The sequence below is a fragment of the Pseudopodoces humilis genome, chromosome 20, assembly GCF_049639895.1.
Source record: "Pseudopodoces humilis isolate 2021_Gansu_Grassland_sample_001 chromosome 20, ASM4963989v1, whole genome shotgun sequence".
Lineage (NCBI taxonomy): Eukaryota > Metazoa > Chordata > Aves > Passeriformes > Paridae > Pseudopodoces > Pseudopodoces humilis.
This window is the reverse complement of record NC_142219.1, coordinates 1,449,478-1,475,416: the sequence shown is the minus strand read 5'-3', so window position 1 is coordinate 1,475,416 and position 25,939 is coordinate 1,449,478. Positions and strand designations below refer to the sequence as shown.

The window sequence follows — 25,939 nt, the reverse complement described above, 5'->3', positions numbered from 1 at the left end:
CCTCCTCTCACCAGAGAGAAAAATGTGTAATGAATGTCTCATGTCTGAAACACTGGGCTGGATTCATCAAAGGGAGTTAGTAATTACCAAATTGAGAGAATCATGAAGCGCTTTTCTAAATTTGAAAGGCTCATCAAGAATAGATCAGGAGCAGGCAAAATTAATAGTTATGAACTCATTTCCATAGAAATGGACTTATTAGCAAGCATGCCAGCTGCCTAAAATTATAAGGTCTTTTCCTTGTGCTTGCAGGAAATAATCTTTTTTTATAAAAGTAATTTTGACTTTTTATTTTTTATTGCTTCTCTAAACTAGAGTTTGGCAAAATCCTAAACCATGAAAAAAATTCACTGGACAATAGAAATATTTAACTAAAAAGAGTGAAAATATACAGAAGGGAGAAGTGATTTATAGTCCTTGGATTCCATCAGACTCTCCCCAAGAGTTCAAACTTATTTAAGAGAAAAATGAAATGAGTCTCCAGGAAAAGCTGAAAAATCTTGATAGGATGAAGTTTGGTTTAGAGGGATTTAATGGCTGATAACAGCATGAGTTACAGTCCTTGTCTTCTCTTCTCTGGATTTTGCCACTGCTGGCATTTTGTCTTCTCCAGGCAGCTGCAGATGGACAGTGGCTACCAAGAGCAAGGTTCTGCTCCAAATCACACCAAGAGCTGAAGGTTTTAAAAGCAGGAACAAGTGCTTTTAAAAAGGGTTACAGTGATATGCTGCACAGGCAGGAGAGAAATTGAAATGCAGGTGTTGGGATGGGAATTTATCAGCTAATGGAGCTGACATAAGTAAATGCTGACATTTGAGGTCTTGATTATGGTTTAATTTATCTCTGGTTTTACTTTAGCAACCTCCATCAATTTCAGCAGAAAAAGGCAGTGGTCTCCCACATGGTATTACAGAGGATGGTTAATAAATTGCAGGAATTATGAATGTAATACCAGCCTTTCTACCAGGAAACCTCTGTAGGATAAGAGATGCAGCAGGCAGTAGGTGAGCACTAGTCTGAACATGAAAGAAATCCACTTTTCAGGTTTTATCATGAGTTTGTTAGAGTTGTAACTTGGGAAGAAGCTCAGAACAAAGAGGGTGGATTCATCCGTGGGGTACTCGGTGTCCCAGATACCACAGCACCTGGCATTGCTCCAAGGCTGAATCTCTGAAGAGGACAAAAGAAGACCATGATTTTATATTAAATTCATTCACCTGCTGGGGAATAAGAGTGCAGAAAGCTGAATCCTGGTTTGCTAAAGCTGTGCACTCAGGGGGAGCTTTGGAGGTGAAAGATGGTTCAAGGCCATCTCTTTCAGCAGAGGCCCAGGAGAGAAGTGGAGCCTTCTTTAATCAATATTAATGTGTCATAATACATAATTGGCTATTGAGACAGAGCAGAAAACCTTTGACAAACCAAATTTGGTGTTGTTTTTCCAAGTGGTGATAAGGATTCTCTTAGGAAGCAGGATGGAGACTGGGAGAACAGCTTCATTTTAATTCCCCTGTTAATGTCGGTGCATCTGAGGGAGCTTTATGTATAAAATATTAACCCAGTATTGTGCTTTCTTTCTGGATATGTAAAAAGAAAAACAGGAGAGCAATAATTCAACTCTGAACTCAAAGAAGTGCCTGTCACTGGGACCATGGAATGGATTTGTCACTGCAGACTAACCTGACCTATTATTTAACTGGTGTCTCTGTACCCAAATCCTCCACTGGTGGATTTGTTCTCAGTTTGAAACCACTCCTGGCTATCTTTGTGAGTAAAAACTATTGGCCTGAACAGAATGAAGTGAAATTGCAGACCTAAACATACCTTGATAGGCCAAATATCTAAATCCATAGTTATTGTAAAGCTCATATCTAAATTTTAGTTCTGTGTTGTGAGCAAATTAATTTTATGCAATTTAGATAGAACAGCTGGAGGTGATACACAGAAAACTATGAAGCTGAGTTTATGTTTTTAACAGAAATGGTTTAATTACATCCCTATTATTATGTAATAAAATTTATCTTAAGAGGTTTTTGCTGGTTGTCTGGTTGGCCACACAAAAAATGCCTTAATAGCTTCTAGTTTTGCCTGGAGGTGGATATCATCTTCTGTCAGCATGGAAAATATTTATCCTCCAGGCATTGAAGCATATGTTTAGGTTGTTTGTTAGAAAGAAAACACAAAAATCAATAATTCCTGCTCAGATTTTTTTTTTTCCCTTTACAATTCTCCTTCAAAACCATATGGCAAACCCAGATTCTGCCTCTGTGCATTTGGGAAGATGTTTTAAGTCCCTGTTGTCTGCAGCAGCAGCTAAAACTTCCTGTGAGCACAGCTCTTGGAATGGCTGCTTTGGGGAAGGACACACAGATAATGAATGTACCATTGGCCTGATGTACAGCAAATTCAGATGTTACCCCAAAATTTAATGAGTATTGATAAAATCAGGTGTTTCTCCAAGAGAAGAAGAGCTGGCTCTGCAGTCAGAGCCTTTCCATCCCCTCTCTGTGCCTGTGACCTCCATCAGGTCTCCACCCTGCAGGGTCTGTCTGGGAGTCTGGGGCAGGAACTTGAATTCTTTGTAAATATTTGTGTGTAAACTTTGTGTGATTTGTAAAACAAGTCAGTTTTTGGGGAAGTTTGGATGAGCAAAGGTCTGTTTTCTAAACAGATCCTTGCTGTGGATACGCCAAGTGTACTTGGTTAAATCTTGGTGTCTGTTTGCTTCGCTTAACACAAAAACACGATTTGTTTTTCTAACCTGAGGATTAATTATTAATATTTGCATAGCTTTGGACCTGAGGAAAGGGATAAGAGCTGTTGTTGAGAAAGGAAGCAGAAGTAATTCTTAAATTCAGTTCTCAATGCTGTGCATTTATATCCATTTCTTTACTTTTAAACTTTTATTTCCAGATGAGAAATATATGATTGCCATATAATTACAAGTCTGCACCACTGACGAGGAGAATGTTGTCATGAATTGAAAATAGGGATAATCTACCCCTCATTTATTGTCATGTATAATTTCTGCAAATCCATTTTTTCACTGAGATAAAGACCAGTTTGGGTTTGAAAGACTTTTTTTCCCTCCACAAGAGCTCATTTCTGGTAGAACATGAGGAATGGCCAAGTATTCTCTTGTTTTGCAGCATCAAAATTATAATAATGGTATATTAAATAATTTAGCGACATCTGTGCAATGCTTTTCCAAGGGTTTGTGGCTTATTCTGTAAGTTCATTGTGATTATGGAGAATGAATGCCTGAGTTTAATGGGAAAAATGCCTCCATTTCAGGAAACTAAAAGATACAGTTTCATCTTACTTAGAAAGTTCTGCAGTTGCCCATGTGCAGTTTTATTTAGGTTTCCCTCAGAGTCTCAAGTCTGCACGTTAAATTTAATCTACTGGTGAGGAGGGAAGAGGAATGAAAATCCATTTTGTTACCAACATCCCAGTGATGTTGTGGGGAATTCTGCCTTGTTTTCCAGAGCAAACATGACCTCCTACGAGATCCTGCAGATGGATTTTGAGATCGACAACGCCAGCAGCGTGGCAGGGGCCCAGCAGATCACCTGGCAGGTGGAATATCCACGGGACGACTCCGTCAGCGAGCTCGTGGTGTCCGAGATCTTCGTCAGCCAAACGATGTTCGTGGGAATTGTTCCCCTTGCCATGGTAAGAACCTGCTGCTCCCTTTTCCTGAGTGTTTTTGTAGGAATCATTCCCCTTGCCATGGTAAGAACCTGCTGCTCCTTTTTCCTGAGTGTTTTTGTAGGAATCATTCCCCTTGCCATGGTAAGAACCTGCTGCTCCTTTTTCCTGAGTGTTTTTGTAGGAATCGTTCCCCTTGCCATGGTAAGAACCTGCTGCTCCTTTTTCCTGGATGTTTCTGCTGATGCTCGTTAGTATTCCAGGGAATGGGAGCCTTTTTATTATGAGCTGCTTCCTATGCACCTGCTGCAAGTGATTTAAATGCAAAAAATACATTTCAATAATATTTTATTTACCTGATGTTCCATAATGGCTCCTTGGAAACCATTTGGGTCTTTTGTGAAAATCCTTTCCCGTTTGTGGGTTATTGGCCTGGTTCATGGAAATTGCTCCTCTGGAGCCGTTGTCTTCTGCTGTGGGAATGGGACTGCCACAGCTCTGAGGGTAAATGTTGGCATTAGTGGGGACATTGAAATAAATTAGCATTGCATGTGTGGGAAAGTTCATTGCTAAACCAAACAACTGGACTGTTTGCTGCTCATTTTCCCCAAAAGAGCCAAATAGTCCAGTGAGCTGCAAAGTATCAATTTAATAAAAGGCTTGGTTTGAGTTACACAGAAAGGATAAAATACTTCCTGAAGATGGAGGTGTCCTGCAGGTTGAAGGTGGACGTGTGCAGAAAACTTGAAGCTGATGATTTATTTAAGAAATGCAAATATCTCCTGGTAAAATCAGAGGCACCTTTTCTAGAAGGGACCTTTGACTTGTGTTTGGGCCTGGTGGGCTTTTTAGTCCCAGAGCTTTACACATGAACAAGGATTTCAGTGGGGAAATTCAGGTGTAAAACCAGAGAAACAGCCAGAGAGTCTGGATGTTACAGCACTTCCCTCAGAAGCACCCACCCTTTTCCACTTGCTTCCTCATGAACATTTGCCCTTCCTTTCTGAGTCGATGTGTGCTGATTTTCTTTCTATTACAATATATAAACAGCAAAATATTGGTGTTTTCCTCTGCATGACCACTGGCATGACCAGAAGCAAGGAAAGATGCTTGTAATGGAAACAAGGCCCCCAAATAATTTTAATTTCCATTTCCCACTGCCACAGGCTACACTTGGCAGCCCAGTGATAGGGAAGAAATTACAGAAAAGTCAATAGAGAATTTTCTTCTATTCCCATTTTTTTTTCTTTTTTGAAGAATGTAGGAGATGAAAGAAAGGTGGAGAAATTAGCTGGAAAATCCTCCAAATTAAAATGAACTTTAATTCTCAAATAATTCATTTCAATTTGAATGATCCTCCTATAATAAATCTCAGTTGTATTTATGGACATATTCAGTGAATTCCACATATGTAAATAAATAAAGCTTTTGCAATAATGAGAGAAAGTAAAACAAAATTTCATTTTGAAGGAGAACCTGCTTTCTGCACCACCTCACAGTTCTCCCCAGCTCCTTGAGCTTCCAGTAATTAAAACATCCAGTCTCAGCAATTTTCTGTGACCTGAAACACATAAAATACATGAAATCCATCGTCCTGTAGCTGCCAAAGTATTTTCTACTAAAAAAGGATTTGAATGGGCCTGCTTGCACAGGGGAAATAAATAAATGCTAATTCCTAAAACTCCGTGCAAATTAACAAATGAGCTTTTCCTAAAGTACTCTATTATTATTTAGTATTTATGTAGTGTTTTATATTTTCAGAACTCTTTGCAGACATTAATTAATCAGACCTGAATAAACTAAGCTTGATGAGAATAGAAAATTAAATGAAGTCACACTTACTTAGTTTTACCTGTTTTCTGCATGACTTCTAAGTCCCCTTTTATATTCTTAAAGGTACTTTCCAAAACACTTAATCTTACAATGCTCTTACTTACTATCTCTAAAAGCTATTTTGGTTAGAAAAGAGGTAGAATTTATACCTTTAGGAACAAGTGGCAGCAGGGATGAGTGGCTTTGAAGGCTGTAAATGCTGTTTTGTCACCTAAACTCTTGTTTTGTTTAGGCTGAATTAATTCAGGTAAAAAAGCAGGTTTGGGAGGATTCCTTAGAAACTGGAATATTTAACTCCTGGAGGTTTCTTTGGAGGAGAGTGGAAAGAATATTTAGTTTTATCTAAGTTTTTTGTCATTACCTCTTGAGATAAAAAGTTGTTGAGAGATTTTATCTCTAGAAATGGCTCTGGGAGCTGCTGAGGAGGGAGGTTTGGAGATCCCCGCAGGTTTCTGGCTGCACCATCCTCCTGTGGGGCACAAATGTGGGACCTGCTCCATTTAACATTCCAGGATCCACTGTCAGGTGCAGACATCAGCCCCTTTGCCCCTGGGAGCTTCTCTCCTCCTCCTGTCGGTGGTGAACATCTCTGCTGATTGATTCTCCCAGCATCTGCTGTCCCAGTGAGCACGTGGAACTCCTGTCCCCCAAAGCAAAGGTGATCCATTCCCATCAAACACAGCACAATAACAGACCAAGCTGAGGAAAGCACAGCCAGAGCTCTTCTTGCTTCCTCTGTTTGTTCTGCTACTGAATATCAGGGGGAAAATCTGATTTTCTTCTTCTGCTGTTACCATTGCTGACTTTAAACACAGCAGGTGATTATTTTAAAATAAGGCTTATGGCACTGAAATAGGATGGGAGTTGTGAATCTGGTTGATGTCTGATGCAGCAGAAGGTGTGTTTTAGGCATCCAGAAGGTCCAGCAGAACATTCTAAAGTTGGATCTGAGCTAGACAGCTTGATTTGTCTTAATATAAAAATGTGATATAATAATCTTGCAAAGTGGAAGTGGATGTCCTGCTAATTACAGAAACTGATAGCACAGATAAATCTGTTCTGTCCAGTGATGATATAATTCTGTAATTCTCAGTTACTGCTCTTGATCTAGGCAGGCATCATCTGCAGTTTCCATAGTTGTGGAGAGTTGCTGGTAGCAAGGTCGTCAGTGGAGTCTGACACTCCTGGGATGCAAAAAACAAACACTTCCCCAGCTTTGAGTCTGTCATCCAGGTTTCTGTCACAAACAACTGTGATTTGATTAATCTGTTATCTAACCAACACTTGGCAAAAATATAAAGAAAAAGAGAAAAAAATTAAAATCCAGGTCTTTTACAGAGTTTCCAGGCAACCAGGAACTTAGTTAAAGTAAAGAACAAGACATTGAAGAGATGTATTTTAACTGGTTTTTATAAGAAGGCTCCAGCTGAGGCTGAAGGCTTGAGGAACAATAGATTTAATCATAGAAAAATACCTGGTGTTGTCTTTTTTTCTGGGAAAACGATGGCTTGGTCTGTGACTGGCAGTGCTGCTCTTTTAGATGTCCATGCTGCAAATCCTCTCTGGTGTAGGAAGGGAATTGTGAGCCCCAGACTGTCATTATTCCAAAGCTTTTTCCAAATGCAACAATCAACATTTCCCCAGGACTCTGTGCCCCTCAGCCCCAAACATTTCTCTATTTCCTACAAGTATTTGAACTGTATCTTCAGGAATTTTGTTTCCTCCCCCAAAACTGGGAGCTATTGGTTGAGTAATGGTTTCCTGACGTTGTGAATCACTTAAATAGGAGGTTGGATAATCGCATTTCTGGTTGATGCCAGACAAGAACACCCAGAAAAATTGTCCTTAAATGTGCCCATTTCTGTAACTCAGGCTGAAATGGGATTGCTGAGAGCAACACTTGGCTGATTTGTTCAAGAAAAAAAAACTTGAAAGAATTTATTTTTCCTACAGAAATCATGGTTTGCTAATGGAATTTATATTCAGACACCAATTAAAGGAGCACACTCAGCCCAAGGTGGAAGCTGAGCCAGACTTAGAAAGCAGCTTACCTGCACCTTAAACTAAAAGGGAAAATGACAGGCTGTACCAGCTTTTCCTTTGCTTGCTCTGGTGTTGGGCATAAAAACCAAACCCACTTAATTCTGGAATATAAAAACCAGGATAGGAACAGTCATTTCCAGCAAACCCAGATGATTTACATATTTTTCAGAAGTTGGTTAAATTCATTTATGTGCAAAATCGTCCCCTATGTGTTTATCCATTGCACTTAATGCATATTTCTTACTTGAGTCACTCTGACCTTTGGCTTTGCAGTTCCTTTTTAACAGTGCCTTTCTGTTGTACTTTGCATGCAAAGGAACCTGCCCAGAATGGGATTTTGTCCTTCCCAACATTTCCTAGAAAAAAATATTTAAATGCAAATTCAATCTAGAGTAGATCTTCATCCCAGAAATATTATAGGGATTATCAACATTGTTTTTAAATAAAACTGGAATCTGTGGCTCCCAGATCACGGATCTTGGTGTGAATTTTAACACTGATTAATGGCAGTGGGATTGAAGCCTCGAGCTTTCCTAAAATCCCACACTGGCAGGATCGATTTTATACTCAGACCAAATTAACTACTGTGGAGAGAGTACAGAATAGGAAAAAATAGATTCTTCTTTTGTATTACTTTATTTCCCATGCCCATAGTGAGTGTTTTATGTCCCTGTAGCAGAGATAGGATCTCGTGCAATTATTACCATCTCCAAATTAATTGTCATAGAGAATGAAATGGTTTTGTTTTGTCAGGCTGCTCTGAAAACCACAGGGTGAATTTTATGGAGAAAGATGAAATTTTAAGAGATTTCTTGAAACACATCAACCAAAACACAAAGCACTGAAGGTTTTATTAAGTTTGATCAGGGGAAGGCTTTGACTGAAGCACTCTGGGAGAGAGATGTGTGGGAGCAGATGTGAGGAATGCCCACATGGGCTTTGGGGGATTTCAGTTTGCATTGTGATCACACACACCCTGAAATGCTGCTTTAGTGATCAAAGCTGTTTAACAGCAGCTAAACTCATTTATTTGTAGAACTGAGGTGTCTGATTCAACTTGATTAAATGACAGAATTGGAGAATGGTTTGGGCTGGAAGGGACCCTAAAGCCCCCCCAGTGCCACCTCAGCCATGGCAGGGACCTTCCCCTGTCCCAGGTGCTCCAGCCCCAATGTCCAGCCTGGCCTTGGGCACTGCCAGGGATCCAGGGGCAGCCCCAGCTGCTCTGGGAATTCCATCCCAGCCCCTGCCCACCCTGCCAGGGTACAATTCCTGCCCAAAATCCCATCCAGCCCTGCCCTCTGGCACTGGCAGCCATTCCCTGTGTCCTGTCCCTCCATCCCTTGTCCCTCTCCAGCTCTCCTGGAGCCCCTTGAGCCCTCTGAGCTCTCCCTGGAGCTTCTCCTGTCCAGGGGAACATTCCCAGCCTGGCTCCATGGCAGAGGGGCTCCAGCCCTGGAGCAGCTCCAGGGATCTCAGGAGAGCAGAGGGGCAGAATTATCTCTGTCTCCCTTCACCTGCTGCCCACACTGCTCTGGATGCAGCCCAGGATATTCACAATCGTGTACAAATATTCTGTTTTGGGAGGAAAAAAAAGCACTTTTTCTTCCTGAAGTGAAAATGTCCCATTCTGAATATGGCAGACTAGGAACATTTTGGTAATGTCAGCATTATTCCTCAGTGTTCTTCCAAAAATGAAATTCCAGACAAATCTTTTCAATTTCATCAAGTGTTTCATTTTTAACTGGACTGTGTTTTCCAAAGGATATCACATTTTTTCCTCTTTCAGTCTAATTCTGGGCATCTGAAGTAGGTTTTTGGAATGGCTCAATGTGAACCATTATCCCTTTTTTTCCTCTGCTCAGTTAAACATCCTCTACCATTTAATTTCAAGAGTGAAAAAGAAAGAAACGAAAGGGAAATTTGCTATTGGTGGGACAAAAATAATGGGATTTTGAATGTTTCCATGAAAGCAATGTGACATGACAAATTTTAAGAAGCTCTGTGAATACTATTAATATTTATGATGCACTCAAGAAAACAGCTATTGTGTGCCACATCCATCAAAGATAAGAATTGTATTCTACTGTGTTGGATGATAAACATTGAATGACAATAGCTGGAGATTATATGAGGTTTTCATCCTCGTGTTTTATGCCTGCTTGAGTAAAGCACCATGTTATTCCACTGGGAACCAATAATTTGCTTTCATGAAATTTGATAACACTTGCTGATACTCGTTACAATCAGAGTCCAAATTATTAATGAACATGGAGAGCAGGCTGGTGCCAAATGCTCCAGATCCTTTAGGATCGAGTCCTCCAGGCAGCATTTCCCACTATTCCACCTCTTGGAAGTCACTCTGAATCTCCCCAAATTACAGTGATTTTCTCACATATTGTCAGTTGTTTGCAGTTTGGATGAATGCAAGTGATTGTCCTGTGGATGAAGGCGCTTCCAGCATTGCAGCCTGGCTTTTCCTACCCCATGTTTGTCCTTAGAGCATTTTCCACACAGGAATGGGGCAGGATTGTCTGTGCCACGGGAGCCCTGTGCAAACATACAAATGATGGCCTAAGTGTGGCCTAAGTGTGGCCTAAGTGTGGCCAGGCTGTCCTAAGTCTGGCCTTGCTGTTCCTCTTTGTCCTTACTGTAAAATGCAGTTTTGGAGCTCATTTATGAGCAAGCAACACTGGGGCCAGACAAGGGGGATTTCTGTTGCCCCTCCTGCTGGTGGCACCCCTCGCTCCTGTCCCCCAGCTTGACCCAAAGCTGTGGCTGCTCCTGGGATTAACCCCTTTGGCACAGACTCTGCTCTTCCTGCCCTGCCTTACTGTGTGTGCAGGGCTCTGCAGAGAGATCACACCCATGGTGCCTCAGTTCTGCACCACACAGGCCTGGTTTGGATAACGAGCTGTGGTTCGGAACCCACTGAGGAGTATCTGGAGCAGCTTTGGGCAGGGGGTTCTAAATAAAGCTGGGTTTGGAAGAGGTAACATTTATCAGGGGTAGGAGGACATGCAGCCACTCCTGCAGCCAGAATGATCTCAGGTTTCTCTGAGCCATGTGGACAGTTACTATTCCTAGAAAATCCTCTCCAGGGTGCACAGGCACTAAATTCTTGTTAGAAGTAAGTGTTTCCAATAATAAATGTGCAGAGGGAAATGCTAAGAGGTGTCTTCTGCTGAGCTGGGGATACCTCTGCTCCCTTAAGTTTGCTTCTTTTTATGACAGATTTTCTGATGGGAGTTGAGATTTTCTGAGGGAGGGATTTCCTGCCAGAGGATGAGGAGTGGTGGGAGCCCCGGCAGGGCAGGAGTGAGGGCACAGTGACCCTCCTGACAGGGTGATGGCCACAGGGATGAGCTGAGCCTCCCAAAGGGCTGGGAGCAGTGCACAGCATTACCAGGACCCACACTGAGGAAAAAGTACAAAGCTTTTACTTTGTCTGCCTACAAAACCCTTGGTGTTCCTTAACACTTACCCAATAATTTGGTTCATCTGTAAGTTTGTGCAGCGTGCTCGCTCTGGTTTTATTGCCAATTAGCATTCTAGTCTCGGTCCACAGCTGACCGGCCTGTAAAGCCCTCATCAAAAGGGCATCATTTGTAAAACGGAGAAGAAATCTCCAAGATACTGAAATTACTGTTAATTAAATCAGCACATGAATATAATGGACACACATGAACAAAATGATGTTTGTTTTTGAGCTGTTCTGCTAGCTGGAGAGGAAGCATTATTAGGAATATTTGGTAGTCAGTCTGCATTTATTATGTACAGCAAAACGAGTCCTTTCTACATAAATTAACTTTGTATTGTGTGTATATGTGTATATGTAATACAATATTTTTTATGTACATGCTGCAATGAAAGCTTTCCTTTTTAAACAGTCATTTGTGTTCTGCACAGCTCCTGCTCCAAGCTGCCACTGACCTCAGTGTAGTTATGTCTGATTTACATGGCCCCAATATAGTTAGGCTTAGGAATTACTTTTCATGTAGTTTCTATTTTTTTAATTAAATTGAAATAGCAGCATAAAGATGGAGCAGAGCAGCAATCTAAGGGCTTTGGAAGTTGTAACACAGCTATAGACAGCTATTGTGGGTGAAGAAATTTCTTGCAAAGGTGCCTCAGCTTTAGTGAAAATGCTAAGCTGCAGCTTTATTAAATGATCAGGACACTCCAACCCAGAGCTTTGGGACAGCTTTGGGATATTCTGCATTGCTCAGTTCTGGAGTTTGGGAGTTAGCACTTCCCAGATCTGCCTGTGGGGCTGTGGCCAAGCTGCAATTTGTGCTGATTGGCACTTTTTTGGTGAATCTTTCAAAATCCATCTGAGGCAGAGGAGATCACTCACTCGTGGGGTGGGAGAGAGGCAGCAGCGCTGGGGAGGGCAGGGAGAGCAGGCATTGCAAATTCCAGCTGTTCCAGAGGGAATAAATGCAGCCACTGCTGTGGTTGGAGGGGAAGAAACAGATCCAGAGAGTTTTGAGGGGTGAAATTTTGGCATCCCACAAATGTGGGAACAATGACAGGGAGAAGCTAAAAGAGTTTTGCATCATCTCTGGGATCTTGGAATTCTGGGCTGGTAAATGCATTGGAATGGCAACAACTCTCATCATTCCAGCTGCTTTCCACAGCTGGGAATATCACTGCCCAAAACCTCAGGGCCATGAGAGCAGTGGTGGTGAGGCTGCTGTGCTGGTGCTTAGGAAAGAACCCAAATCTGCCCTCTTGAGTTCCTGCCCTCCTCAATTCCTGCCCTCCTCAATTCCTGCCCTCCTCAATTCCTGCCCTCCTCAATTCCTGTTCTCCTCAATTCCTTGTCCTGACACACTGATCACAGCCAGGGGCTGCTGCTGCTGCTCGTGCTGTGTCCCTGTAAGGTTGTTGTAAAGAGTGGAGGGAAAAAGGTAGAAAGTACAACCCCAAAATCAAATTCATCATTCATCCCCGTTCCTTCACTTACCCTTCCTCCTCCTCTTGTTTCCTTGTGGCCAGGAGCTGATAATTCCTATAGTGTTGGCTTGGCCCTGTAAAAGAGGAGGAGCCGTGAGAATTCAGCCTGATAGAAAGAAAACGTGGGGCCATTTGGACCCTGCAGCATCCCAGAGTGCCAGGCATGGGTTAACAACCTTGATGTACCTCATATTGCTGCAGATTTGAGTAGCAAACAGAGCATTTGATCTCTGTGTCTCATTAGTGTGTCATTTATTCCTGAGTGTGTGGATGTCGAAATGCATTTGATCTGCTGCAGAGTCAAAGCCCCTCATTGTTTCAGCCTCCATTTCCAAGCTCACCTAATGAAGAGCAAATTTCAAAGGGAAAAGCACGCTATTAAATTCCATGTCAGAACAGGGAGCTGTGATGGCTGTTGAGTCTCTTGCCTCTAGATTGCCAGCTCAAATCAAATATTTACCCTGGAACATTATCTGGTTTCTAGGGCCCAGCAATTTCTGTTCAAAGCAACCCTCCAGCCCTGTGAGGTGTGATGGCCCCGTGACACTGCCAGCCCTTCCTCCAGCCTTCCCAGCTCAGCTATTTCTTATTTTCCCCTTTCCTTGTGGGCTTTTCAACCCAAATTAAAGATGATAGACTTCCCACTTCATCTGTAGTTTAAAATTAAGTATTAGCTATTGCTTATCAGTTGCATAAGTTTTCTTAATTATGTAACTTATACAGCAAAATGAGCATCAAACTGTTTGGGTTCTGTCAAAGCACTTTAGCACTGCTGATATTTCCACGATGACCTGCTTAAGCAAAAAGGAACAACAATCCCAGTGGTCTTCATAATTTCTATCCCAAAATGTGAATTTCAGTCCACAAGTAAGAATAGTTTGTTTTGTGGAAAAATGTTCAGGCTAAGAATTATTCACAGCAAATAACTCTGATAAATGAGTACATTTTCAGGTTTTCCATGGTCATGATCAATTCACAAAGAGGAAAAGGAATACAAAATTAATCAAATAAATTATTCATTATATTCAGTCAACTATAGCTAACAGTGAATTGTCTAGACAGTAATTACTAATTTTTAACCTGTGCATGTTCACATAACACTATTGTGTGAATAGGTTCAGTATACAGTGGCTTGAGATAATAGTAATGGATGTAAGTCAACTAGCAGGTGATTTTAATTGGGAAATTATATTGGATTTTTCTATTGAACTTCCATAAAACATTACATAAATATTGAATCTTCTCAGTTTTTTTTCTCCAGTTGAAAATACAGGCACACAGGGTTCTGTGCTAGTTTGATCAGTGCATAAGCAAACATCATTTTTTTAATTGTTATTATTATTTTAGTTCTGCTGTAAAACCCTCAAGAAAACCATTAAGTTCAGAATACAGCAAGAATCTACAAGGAGCCTGCTGCAGGAACATTTTCTGTATAAGTGATGATTTTCCAGCAGCAAGTTTGGATCCTTGAGGAGGGCTGTGGTTGTACTCAGTGTCAGTTTGCTGCAATGTCCTCCCACTTCATTGCTGTGGCAAAAAAACAACATTTTGGGGAGGATTCCCTGAGTTTTCCAGGCAGGGCAGGACCTCTGCAGAGAGAGATTTCCCTGCCTGGGGAATGTGGCTGCTGCCTGGAGCTGCTGCTCACTTCTGTGGGTGTGACAACGTAGAAAACAGGGATTTAGAGTCCCTTGACTTCTATTTTCTTTATTATTTTTTTCAGAAATCTCTATTACTGTTACAGTTAATTAGAAAAGAGACTGAAAATAAAGGAGCAGCATCATAATTTCAGGTGGATTTGTTAGTGAGGTTTGTGCCCTGTGGACTAATTGCGAGTTGGGAATTTTGTGGTTCTCAGGTGATCTGAGTTGATCAGAAAATGTCATTTATAAAGCTCTTCCATCCCACTTCAGGTGACTGGTCTGAAGAGGAAAATAGCAGGAAACCCACACAAACAATTGGGAATGGTGCAAAAACTAGGACATTGTGAAAGAATATTTGCATAAAGTGTTGGTTTTGTGTATGTCAGCTGCATCCTTTGGGATCTGGCTTATAGAGAGTGCATTAAAAACTATCCACGTACAGCTCCCATTAACCCTAATACAAGTTCTGATTCTGACTTCCTGTGTGCTTAATATTATCTTAATGCAATTTGATTTGATATTTAATTGCAGTAATTTAATTAATGGCTCTGTAAATAAAAAGGCTAAGTTGTGTCCTCCTACATGCACAGATATGCACAGCAAGCAGCTCTGGGCTCCTGTGAGACTTGAATTTATGTGTCTTAAAGCAGAGTTTAACCCCAAGGATGTATGATAAAATGCCCAGATCCCAAAATAACACTGTAATGGTGTTTGCATTGGAATTGTTAACACTGGAAATGTTACAGTATTAGTTCAAGCTTATGGGAGAAGAGTGGCATTTAAATCCCAACCCACAGATTTCTCCTATGGAATAGGTCACCTCACACACAGGAACTGCTTCCCTGTGTAATTGCATTTCATTTAAAATACTTTACAAAGACTCAGTTATTAATGGGACTGTTACTATTTGGATAATTGCTATTAACACTGTGACAGAATCCTGTTGGCCCAGGGGGTTATTTGCAAGTCAGAGCTCATAGGTGTTTCTAGCCCTGCTGTTGATGTGCCTCTGACCTTCTCTAACACATGCTGCTCGTGTCTGCTGCACGCTTAAAATGTCTATTAAATATTGATTAGCCTCTCTTATAAACCATTTATAAATAGAAGCATGTAGTATAAATGTAACCTAAAATCATTAAGGCTACATGGTGTGCAAGTTAATGGGAACAATGCTGAAAAGTTAGGGAGTGCATGAATTAAGGGAATTGGGTTCATAAACTGTTTCCTTAGTACAGGATGGTGGAGTTCCCATTGAAGTCAGGGATTTCTCATAGCATCCACTGAAGATTTTCCTCCTTTTAAAAATTCATTTACAAACAAGAGGTGACATAAAACCCAAATCTTTTTCCGGAGCAGAGCTGTGTAAAGCACAGCTTCAAACACTGATGTGAAAGAGGAGGAACATCCTGTATTCACATATGGAAAAGAGGTTCAGGTTCCCAGTGAAATGCAAAGGTGTTGTGCTGATGTCAGTGGAATTCTGCTGCATTCCCTATAGCATAAATCACAGCCAGCTGTTTCTAAAATCAACCCCCAAAGTGAACTGAATTCAGTATGAGCAGTGACCCATTTCAGCACAACTGCTGGCTGTTAAGCTTGCAGGTAAATCACATTTATGTCCCTTCAAATCCCTGGTGTAAGGAGGTTTGTGGGACACCCTTTGCCTGAACTTGCCTTGCCCTGAGCTTGCACTGCCACGGGATTTGGCATTATTGCAAATACTGGGCTGTACTGTGCAAGTGGGATTTATTTTGGACATGGCACTTGACCCCTGAGGATAGACCAGATTCTTCTGTCATTTATGGGGTATTTAGATAGGCAAGAGCCAGCTCTGGTTCAAGGTCTGATGTGCTCTGGAACCCTACAAAGCAGTGTGGGAATGCCAAGTCCAACCTCCCAGGCAGTGACAGCAATCATCAGGCCTCATATGCCAGGGGAAAAACCAGGTGGATGGAAACAACAATGAACCAACAATGCTTCAAAGCACTTTCTTTGAAAGCATCTCTTGCCATTTCCAGCTGCCTCCCTTCTTTGTCCATCTCCCTTCCCTGATAAGCAGCAGAATCAGCCAGGCACAGACTGTGCAGTTTTCACTCAGCACTCAGTGGCTGTACCTGACCCCCAGCTCTTAAAAACAGAACAATTAAGCCAGTCCCAAAGAGGATTAGAATTGAGAATTAGAGGGTATAAATGTGATTTAGCACGGAGTGCTGAGCATGACAAATCATTTCTGTGCCCAAAGCTCACTTGTTGTGCAGTGAGTTTCATTTTGCAGGTTCAGCCGTGGTGCAGTGCCAGGTGTCAGGTGCAGCTCCTGCTCTCGGCTCTGGCCAGGCTGCAGAACCTCTCCTGAAGCACAAAGTGCCACTTTTTTATCAGCTTCTTCTCCACAGGAGGGAATCCAGGGACATGAATGTGCTACCCAAGCTCCCAGGTCATTTCCTTCTCTTTGGAAGAGTGAAAGCTTGATTGCAGGACAAGGACGTGCCAAGGTGGACTCAGGGTTCTGTGTTTATGTGGCCAGGGGAGATCTTGGTGCAAAAACTTTCCAAAACACGTGGCTAATAGTACAAAGGGAAGAGTTTCTTGAATGTTTTCCTGCTGTGAATTCCTCTGTGAGAAGTTTGTCTGAGTCTTTCACTCCTACAGAAGCTGTTGAGTGTTTCATTGATAAATGAAGATATTTTCCCCCTCCAGAAGGAATATTAATAGCACGCACGTGTGTTTGCATGTGGCTGTGTATTGAGTCGCCTTGGAAACAGGGAGAGAAAGCTCCATGAACCAGCACATGCTTTCCATTTAAGGAACACTTGTGCTATTGTAAAACCACATACAAAAAAATAATCAAATTCATTCATGCACTCTGGGAGGATCTTGCTGCAGAGAGTGTAGATGCTGTGTAAAGATGACAGAAAGCCACTTGACTCTGGTTTTGAGCATATTGCTGAGCAAATGAGTTGACATTGGTGAAGCTGCTAATAAGCTGATAAAAAAAGGGATGTGTGCAATTTCTACAGAACCTTGGCAACGCTCCAGGTGTGGGTTAAAGTCACCAAGACACGGAACAGGCCCTGAGTGTTCACATTGCAGAACAAAGCGGACAGTTTTACCTTATGTGTAAGAACAGCTGTTTCAGCATATTGCCCTCAAAGACAGCATGTTGAAACAGCTGTCCAAGTGTTTCAGAGGTTAATCTACTTAATTAATCATTGTGGATTTTTTTTTTTTTTCAATGTATAATCATGTTTGTACTGTTCCTTGCGGGCACGTGAGCAAAATACTGAATATAAAGTTGTAGTCATTGGTGAAAGGCCTGTCAGACCACTTAGTGTGAGAAACTCTCTGTAAAGTGACACTGGCTCTTGGAGAGATAAATGGGGGCTTCCCTTGGAGCAGCAGAAATCACACATTGCCCCTTTTACTTTGGTGCTGCAGAGGTGAGGACAAGCTGTAAAATTAACCCAGGGCTGGTGGTTGTAATTCTCCATCAATCTGCAGTGACTGCCCTGGAGAGACAGGTGTGTTCTCAGGGCTGTTGTGCTCTGAAAATCACACACACACACAAAAAGGCTGCAGCTCCCATCCCAGCTGAATTCATTTTGCAGCGTTTTGTGAATGAAAGCCCAGGACCTCGCACATTTTCTGTATATTCAGTGCCATGGAACTGTAGACAGCCACTGTCAGGAAAATCCTCTGGCAATCCATTTGACCGGAAATAAATGAGATCTAAACATCATTCCCAACCTTTCTAAATATCACTGCACATGTAAAAATAGCAAAATCTTTATATATCATATCCCAGCCCACCTTTCATGTCAATGTTTTTTCTGTCAAATGCAGGGTTTCTGGCTTTGTTTACCCCAAGAGACCATGCAGAAAAAGTGGGAAGAGCTATCACAAAAGTTGGTGAAATACAGACTACAGCAGCTGCACCCAGCTATGCTTAATAGAGTCTGATGTCTTCCTGTGCCTTGATTTTCCCAGATTATAGGTTTATTCCCCTCTGGAATTGCAGTGTCTGCTGGAGTGAGGCTTTTTAGATTGAAACTTTGGTTTTGAGATTCTTGTCCAAGAAAAGAGGAAAAGCAAAGGAAACCAAAGCAGAAATGCTGCTGCAGAGGAGGGAGCAGCCCTGGCTGCCTCAGACGTTCTCCTGCCCAGCGTGTCCCAGGCCTGGCCAGGAACCCTCCTCTTCCTCTCCTGTCACATCTTGTCTTTAGGAAGAAGTGCAATTTTAATTCCAGGTTGTTCTCCATAATGGCTTTTGTCAGGTTGCATTGGATCTCTGTACCAGAATTAATTGCAACGCTGCTGGGAGAAAAATCCCAAACTAAATCAACAACTTGCACAACTGCTCTCATTAACAAAGAGGAATAAAACCAGCATTGAAGTGGCACATTTGAGGGAGTGGAACTGGTGGGCAGGTAGCTGAATGTCAGGGTCATTTGACAAAAAAATCAAAAACAAATAGAAAGGTGTGTTGGATGTAGTTGCTGTGACTTGAGAAGCTTGGCCCTGGTTGACCACTTTGTATCATATTGGCCATGAAAACAAACTTGAAAAAGCACAAGAGAATGCAGAGGGAAATGTTTGATTACCTTGTTTTGCTTTTTGGTAGAGGAGCCTTCTGGCAGTAATTTTTGGACTTTTGGAAAATTCTTGCATCGTACCAAAGGACCAAAGGTATAGAGAAATGTGATTTGTGTTTCAAGGTCCATTTTATCCATTGCCAGATCATTCCTGTTGCCTGGAAAAATTGAAAATGCAGTAGTTTAATTAAGATCCTTTAATCACCATGTGTAATTTGATTTAGGTAAGAGCCTCCCTTTTTGGAGGAGCACTTTGAAAACAAACTGTGAGAATTACTGCCCCACATCTGTGCCAACCAAGGGTGAAATATCCCCAGGAGGGGAGGACAATGATAAATATTCCAAGGTGGGGAAAAGCAAGGAAAGGAGCCAAAGGGCTCAGAGGTGGAAGGTGAGGAGAGCTTGCTCTGTCCTGCGTGGTAATTTTGTGTCAGGTTTCTGGAGGCCTTTACGTGCAGAGCTTTGTCCACCTTTATCAATTCTTTGCTAAAATGATGTGTCAAAATGCCAGAGAGCCAGATGTTTTCTTCAGCTGTGTTTTCTGCAAAAAGCATCTTGTGCTGTGTTTGTCTGTCCATTTAGCAGGAGCAATGTGCACCGAGGGCACCCTGTCAGGACAGAAGGGACATGGCCTCACCCTGGCCTTCCTCCCACCTTACAGCAATCAACAGCTCCAAACTGGCAGTGCAAAAGAAGAGAGAAATATATTATCATTTGAAAACTTGCCAATTTTCAGAGGGAAAGTAAAGAACGAATGGTTAACGCAGCCAGTTTTAAGGGAGATAAATATCCTTAATGGAGGAGAATTGCAAATATTCCTTTTATTTGAACAGTCCAGCAGGGCTGACCTGATTTCTGTCTGCAGCTCAGGGTGTATTTCTGTGTCACTCATTAGGGACATGGCAGAAAATGGGAGAGGCTTTCCTTCACTCACAAAGCTCTTGTAGATGAGTCCTTCAACACAAATTGGGGAATTCTCCTTTCCCTCTCTTGCTGTACCCAGTTTATCCCCGTGGAAAAACAGTGCTTTTCCCATTTCTCATAGTGGAACAGGTTCTAAAGAAACAGACTGTGAGGTGTGAATTTAAATCATGTCTTAATGACTTCTAAAGGCTAATTATGAAGACAGTACTTTGGAAGCAAAGACAGAACTCTTTTTTCACTTTCCCTCAGTGCCTGTTGTTTGAAAACCAAGTCAGCCACTCTTTCACATCGTTTACAAACAGCTTAAAATGAAAAAATTTGAAACTACCTTGGAATCCCAGCCTGGTCTGAGTTTGGTGCTGAGGTGTAAGAACAAGGGACCAGTGTTAAAATCCTTTATCAAGGAAATGTGCTGTGATTTTGATATTTACTTGCCTCCATAGAATAATGAGTGGGAGACCTTTGTCTGTTTACAGAATGCTTCTATTGAAAACCAATAACTCTGTCACTGTCTATTCCTGAGAAACATTGCTGTCATCTCCCTTGTCCCATTTCAAACCACCTGGGAGCTGGCATTGGAAGCCCCCTCAGAGGGGAACACTTTGCAATAGTTTCATATTAATTTCATATTAGTGATTTTCCTGCAGCTGCCAGTGGCATTATAAACTCATATCCCATTATTATTTTCCACTTAAGAAGGGTGGCAAGTAATACTGCATTTCTTCCTTTGCTTTCATCTGCTGCTGCATTTGGAGCCTTCTGCTGCAGTCACTGATATTTGCTTTGTTGCACAGCTCAATTTCTGTGAAGCTGCCAATAAAATCCTTATTTACTTGTTATGCAAAAAGGCCACTTAGTAGGAAAGGTGTGGAAATTGGTATTGGAATTGGTCAGAACCAACAGCCTGGAGACAGCAAGTTTGAGTGTAACCACAGAACAGGCATGGACCTGGGTCTGGGAACATGGAATATATATAATATATATAATATATATCCTCATCTGTCACTGGCCTGGTGGCCTCAGTTATTTCAGATGTAGAATGAAAATAACTGTCCTGTTGTCCTTGGCAGAGCTGAGAATTGGTGTGGAAATATTGTGGGAAGACTAGGTACTAGAAGCACTAGCTTAAATAAATCACTCTCTAGCTAATTCTTAGAACAGATGGAAGAGAGATGGAAAAGATCAAAAATCCAATTGTTTGATGCTGATTTCACTGAAGTTTTACATTTGTGTGGGTACTTGGTCTTTATTGTAGTTACTACCTCCAGTCAGTCTTTTTTTTATTACCTTCTCACAGATTCTTAACACATTCTTTCATTTGAGGGTCTGTGTTTCCTAAAAACTGATGGACCCTGGAAAAATATTGATGTTCTGACAGCAGCAGTTCAGCTTTTGAAACACAGATGATATTGTCCTAGTCTGCAGGAAATAAATACACTGCACAAGAGTTCACTGAGAAATTCAATCATGAAAACAAAAAAGGGATTTTGTTCTGAACTTGAATAAAAAAGAGGTTGTTCTTTGTAAAAGTTGAGCAGGAAAAGAAATAATCAGACACAGGGACATGTCAGAACAAGGTGGAACGTCACTCAAGGTGAGCAGACTGAAATTAAAGTCAAGAACAAAACTCAAGCCAAGACGAGGCAGAGGAAGGAAGTAAAACTCCTCCAGTAGTTCTCAGATCAGTCAGAAAACTCTCAAAAACTCACCTCAAATAAATCAATGCTCTGATTTGAAAAAAAATCCCACTTTTTAATTTTACGGGTTTTTTTTCAAAAGAAAATATTCTCCAAGCTGTCTTCTTTACACTCTTTGATTTTTGTCAAGAAGCTGATTTGTTTCCCCCAAACCAAAAACATTCTCAGGCAGTGCCAAACACAGCCAGGTGAGATCTTCAGTGTTTGTTTAGGTGGAAGCTCAGTGCTGATGACATGACAGGGTTCATCTGAGTGGGGTGGCAGAGCAGGGATGAGCAGTGTGCAGTTCATGGATGCTCCCAAAATCAGGGAACAAAGCAGCAGGAAGCTCCGAGCGTGGAAGGATAGAAAAGGCTGATGCTGCATTGGTTACAGATGTGTTTTTATTCCCCCTGCATCCCAAACAGCAGTGGGGAACTTTATTAAGTGAAGCAGATAAAAGGTGCATCATTTGTGAGTCTGTGTCACTGCGTGGATCGTGCAGGGGTGTAAAAATGATTTTAACTGCCTGGAGTGAAGGAGCCAACAGTTGTGTGTAGGTACTGAGTGTTTATAGATTTGAAAGCATCCAGGGATAGAGATTCTCTCCCCTAATTCTTGACTTCAAGTATAAAGAGACATCTGGGCCCTTTAATAGGCAGTGGAGAGAGATAAATCTTCCAAAGCAGCTCTGGTGCTGTCCTGGCCGTGGAGTGGCAGGAATGAATCACTGGCTGCAGGCTGAGTGGCTCTGGGGAGAGCCAGTCCTGCAGGGGGGAGTGTGCTCCCTGCACCTCACACCAGCCCTGTGCAAGGAAATTAGCTAAATAGCTGAAATTGGTAACTACAAGACAGCCTGACTGCAAGAATAAAAAATAGGAGCTCTTTGGGTAAGGCACAGGTCTTTCCTGCCAGATCCGTGTTGTTTGGATAATAAAATCCTCCTTTTGCAGGACAATGAATGTGAGCATCTCACAGACCTCTATTCCATTTGAACCCCATAATTCACTTCTCAAATACAGTTAATGTATTTGAACTGTGCTGAGGGGGAAGACATAAAATCCACTTCTTCTGACCCCCTGCCCAGTGAGTGAATGCTGGACAGCTGTTTCCTATCAGAACTCAGAGGATTTTGCACAATGTAGTGGTTGCTTTCCCATGGATCTTTTCCTGCTCATCAATAGGTTTTCCTAAGCCACAGCCACTGGGAATGGCTGAGGGGAGCAAGTCACCGTGTCCAGAGCAGGGGAGAACCACGCTCCCTTCGTGCTGATGCTCCTGCAGCATGTTGGGATGTGGTGTAGACAAGCTGTAATTAATTTGTGCATCCTTCTGTAGCATTAAACAGCTGTTATTACAGAAGGACATGGATTTCTGCCCAGGTAGTGCTCGTGGAAGAAGATGAGCACACAGATTGCGGCGCTAAACTCACGTGATCCACAACCTTATGTTTCAGTGTCTGCAGTTTTGTGCTTGTGAAACTGAAGCCTTTTCAAGCCATTGAGTTGCCAGCTCTCCCACTGCACCAGTGGCAGAGAATTCCCTCTAGAAACCCTCCCTCCAACCCAGTCTGAAAGAAATTGTCAAGAGCAGGAAAAGAGTTAGAGACGTGTCTGAAGGAAACTTTTCAGAACGGCCATCCCCGATGTCATCACATATTATCAAGCCTGTGGGACAAACATACAGAGCCAGAAAATTGTATCTTTGCTGATGGTACTCAAGTGGATCTGGTAATTATGTTCCATGGCAAGGCATGGCCTCCTTAGACTTCTCTGTGGAGAAAACAATGCCTTTGAGGGATGTTCAGATTAATGATTTTGTGGCCATTTGAAACAATCCTTTGCTGATCAGTTTGTACACTCCCTGCTCTTGAGCAGAGAGCTCTGCCCATTGTGTGTTCACTTGCAGGGGGATATTGTTTGATTTCAGTGGGAGGGGAGCCACAATTTTATTAAGTCAGAACATGATTATGTTTCTCTGGAACAAAAAAGGAAAAAACAGTATCTTTAAATGAACTGTGAAACTCTAAATATGCTTTAAAGTGATTCCCAGTCACCTGCTGTTGAGAAGGATGGGCTTTAGTGTGTCAGAATGTTCAGATCCTGCACAGCTTTCTGAACAGAGCATAAATTCCAGTGTGAATGACTGGCAGAGTTTACCAGACTTTTAGGCTGACTTAGGCCCTGTGTTTCTTGGCTAAAAGGTCCTGACACACGAGCCAGGAGCTCTTGCTGGCTGTCCTCTCTGCAGATGTTTAAAATCAGGTACACAATAGCTGCTCCCCAGCTCCTGCAGCCTCAGGTGTGTGTTTGAGAGGTGTCACGAAGCATGTTTGGACATGAGGAGAGAAATAACCTGAGCCCAGGCTCAGGAAAGGGCTTTGCTCGTGCAGAAGGCACAGAGGAGTCTGCCTGACAGGTTGCAATTATTTCTGCCAAGTGTACCAGGCTGTGTTCTGAACCTTTGCTTAATGGGGGCAGCTCTGTTCTGAGTTACAAAAATAAACCCCAAACTGCCTCAGGTCACAGAAATGACAGTCTCTGTGTGTCTAATCAGGTTTCACCTTCAGCAGTAGGTTTTGCTTATTCATCCTACATAAACCTCACAATGAGCTGAGTTTCCTTTGTGAGAAAAACGTGAAATGGAGTAAATCTCAGCTTTAGTTTTCATGAGCTCCAAGACAGAATCGCCCCTCCCGCTGGCTGTGTGTGCCAGGTTCACTCTGCTAAGATCAGAGTTTCCTTCAGTGTCTCCATGGCAAAAAGACAAGTTCTGAAATGATACTCTACTTTGGAGTCTCTGGATCGTGCTTTTTTGTGCTAAAGCAAATTGTTTTTGCAGCACTGATACACATCTAGAATAATATTCAATTAGGCTAATGGCTGCTGCTTACATTGTTCAGTGAGAAGCAGTGATTAGGAGCCTCGGTTCAGTCTGCATTAATTCCTCCTGCAGAACACCTGCACCTGCCTGTCCTTCCCTGGGGACCCTGCAGCACAGAAACCCTTTGTAACCAAAGGAGATGGAGGATGACCTTTAGCTCGGACAGGAGAGGCTGCAGAGCTTGTGATTGTCCATCTGCCAGAGCTGACCCCTCCTGGCAGTGATCCTGCAGGCTGGGATGAGGAAACAGAGCTGGGGATGTTGGTGGGGAGTGGGAATGATCCTCCTGCAGCACAGTGGGGTCAGGGCAGGGGAACTCGTGCTGCCACCTGAGAGCTCGGGAAACGGGAGATTCCACAAGTGGCTGCTCTGAAATGCTGCTTGAAGGAAAGGAAATGAGGAAGGAAAAAAGGTCAAAAAATGTCATCTCTTTGCAAGATTATATTTTCTAATCTTTCATAAACACGTAATCCCAGTTGTTTGTTCTTGCCTTTGGGTGACAGAACGCCACATCTCACCTGACACAATGGAGTTTTCTCACACCCAGGCTTCATTAATATGTATTGGAAACCTAAAATGGTATTCAGCCACAAGGGGGGAAAAGTACAGAATTGCTGTGGATTATAATAATTTCAGCAAAGCATCTAATTTATATATTAAACTTGCTTAATGGATTTATATTGCCTTGCTCTTTGATCTGAAGCAAAAGGTGGTGAATAATTTATCAAATAAAAAACCCTCCCCTAGCCCAGCCCACACGTCACAATCTGCCCTGTAATTTACATTTTTTAAGAGATGCCGTTTCCAGGCAGAAGAACTGGTTCCTAAAAGACTCCTTCTAATATTACAAATGTATTTTCGTGAGCTACACTCTGGGGAAAGAAATAATAATGAAGGAATGCAATTCTACAGACAAATGTTCCAGCTCTCTGCCTTCCTCACTAAAGACAGTCATTTCAGCTAAATGCCAAAAGGCATTTAACTGTAGCATTTGTCAGTGGAATAGGGTTGGCTTTAGGTTTCCCTCCTGATTTACAATTGAGTGTTTATTGGGTTTAGTGTACTGTAGCATGTTTTGTTAACCTCTAGAAGAGCGCAGGCAGCTCGTGCATTAATCACAGGGATGATTCCTGTCAGGGGAGCCTGGGCTGCTGGGACTGCCAGGCTTGGTGGGAAGGGTGCTGGCTGCTCCCAGGGGCAGGAATCAGCTAAACTGGGAGCAGCTAAACTGGGAGCAGCTAAACTGGGAGCAGCTAAACTGGGAGCAGCTAAACTGGGAGCAGCTAAACTGGGAGCAGCTAAACTGGGAGCAGCTCCTGGCTCCTCGGGTGCTTTCCTGGGAGATGTAGAATCCATTTCTTTCCATGTCTCTATTTTTCAACCAAAGAGGGTGAAGTGCTGTGTGGTGGTGCTTAAGGGAGCTGGGGGAGCTGCCACAGAACCACCTGCCTAAGGAGCACTCAGGTCACTGTGGTGTTGTTTCAAGGACAACTATTGGGAACTTTGTGCCTGGAGATTTGCCTGCCCATCCTCAGGAATCCCAGCTCCATCCGCAGGGAACAGCAGCCAGAGCTCTCCCATGACTCCTGACACATCTCCCATTCCCTTTTCATCCACATTTGTCCAAACCCACCAGTTGTCAAACATTTACTAGGGCTGTGTGCAGCATTTATTCATATTTAAATAAAGCCATTATCCCAGCCTTGAGTTCCAGTAGTTTTCAGCTCTTCCTCTTGAGTAT

General features: G+C 42.4%; 1 protein-coding gene across 1 annotated transcript in view; it reads left to right on the top strand.

Moving 5' to 3' along the window:
- TMEM132B (transmembrane protein 132B) overlaps nt 1–25,939 on the top strand; it is a 209,846-nt gene that overhangs the window by 141,033 nt on the left and 42,874 nt on the right. Inside the window, exon 4 of the mRNA XM_088065185.1 lies at nt 3,486–3,672. Within this exon, the coding sequence (XP_087921311.1) occupies nt 3,486–3,672 (187 nt within the window). The remainder of the gene's footprint in view (nt 1–3,485; nt 3,673–25,939) is intronic.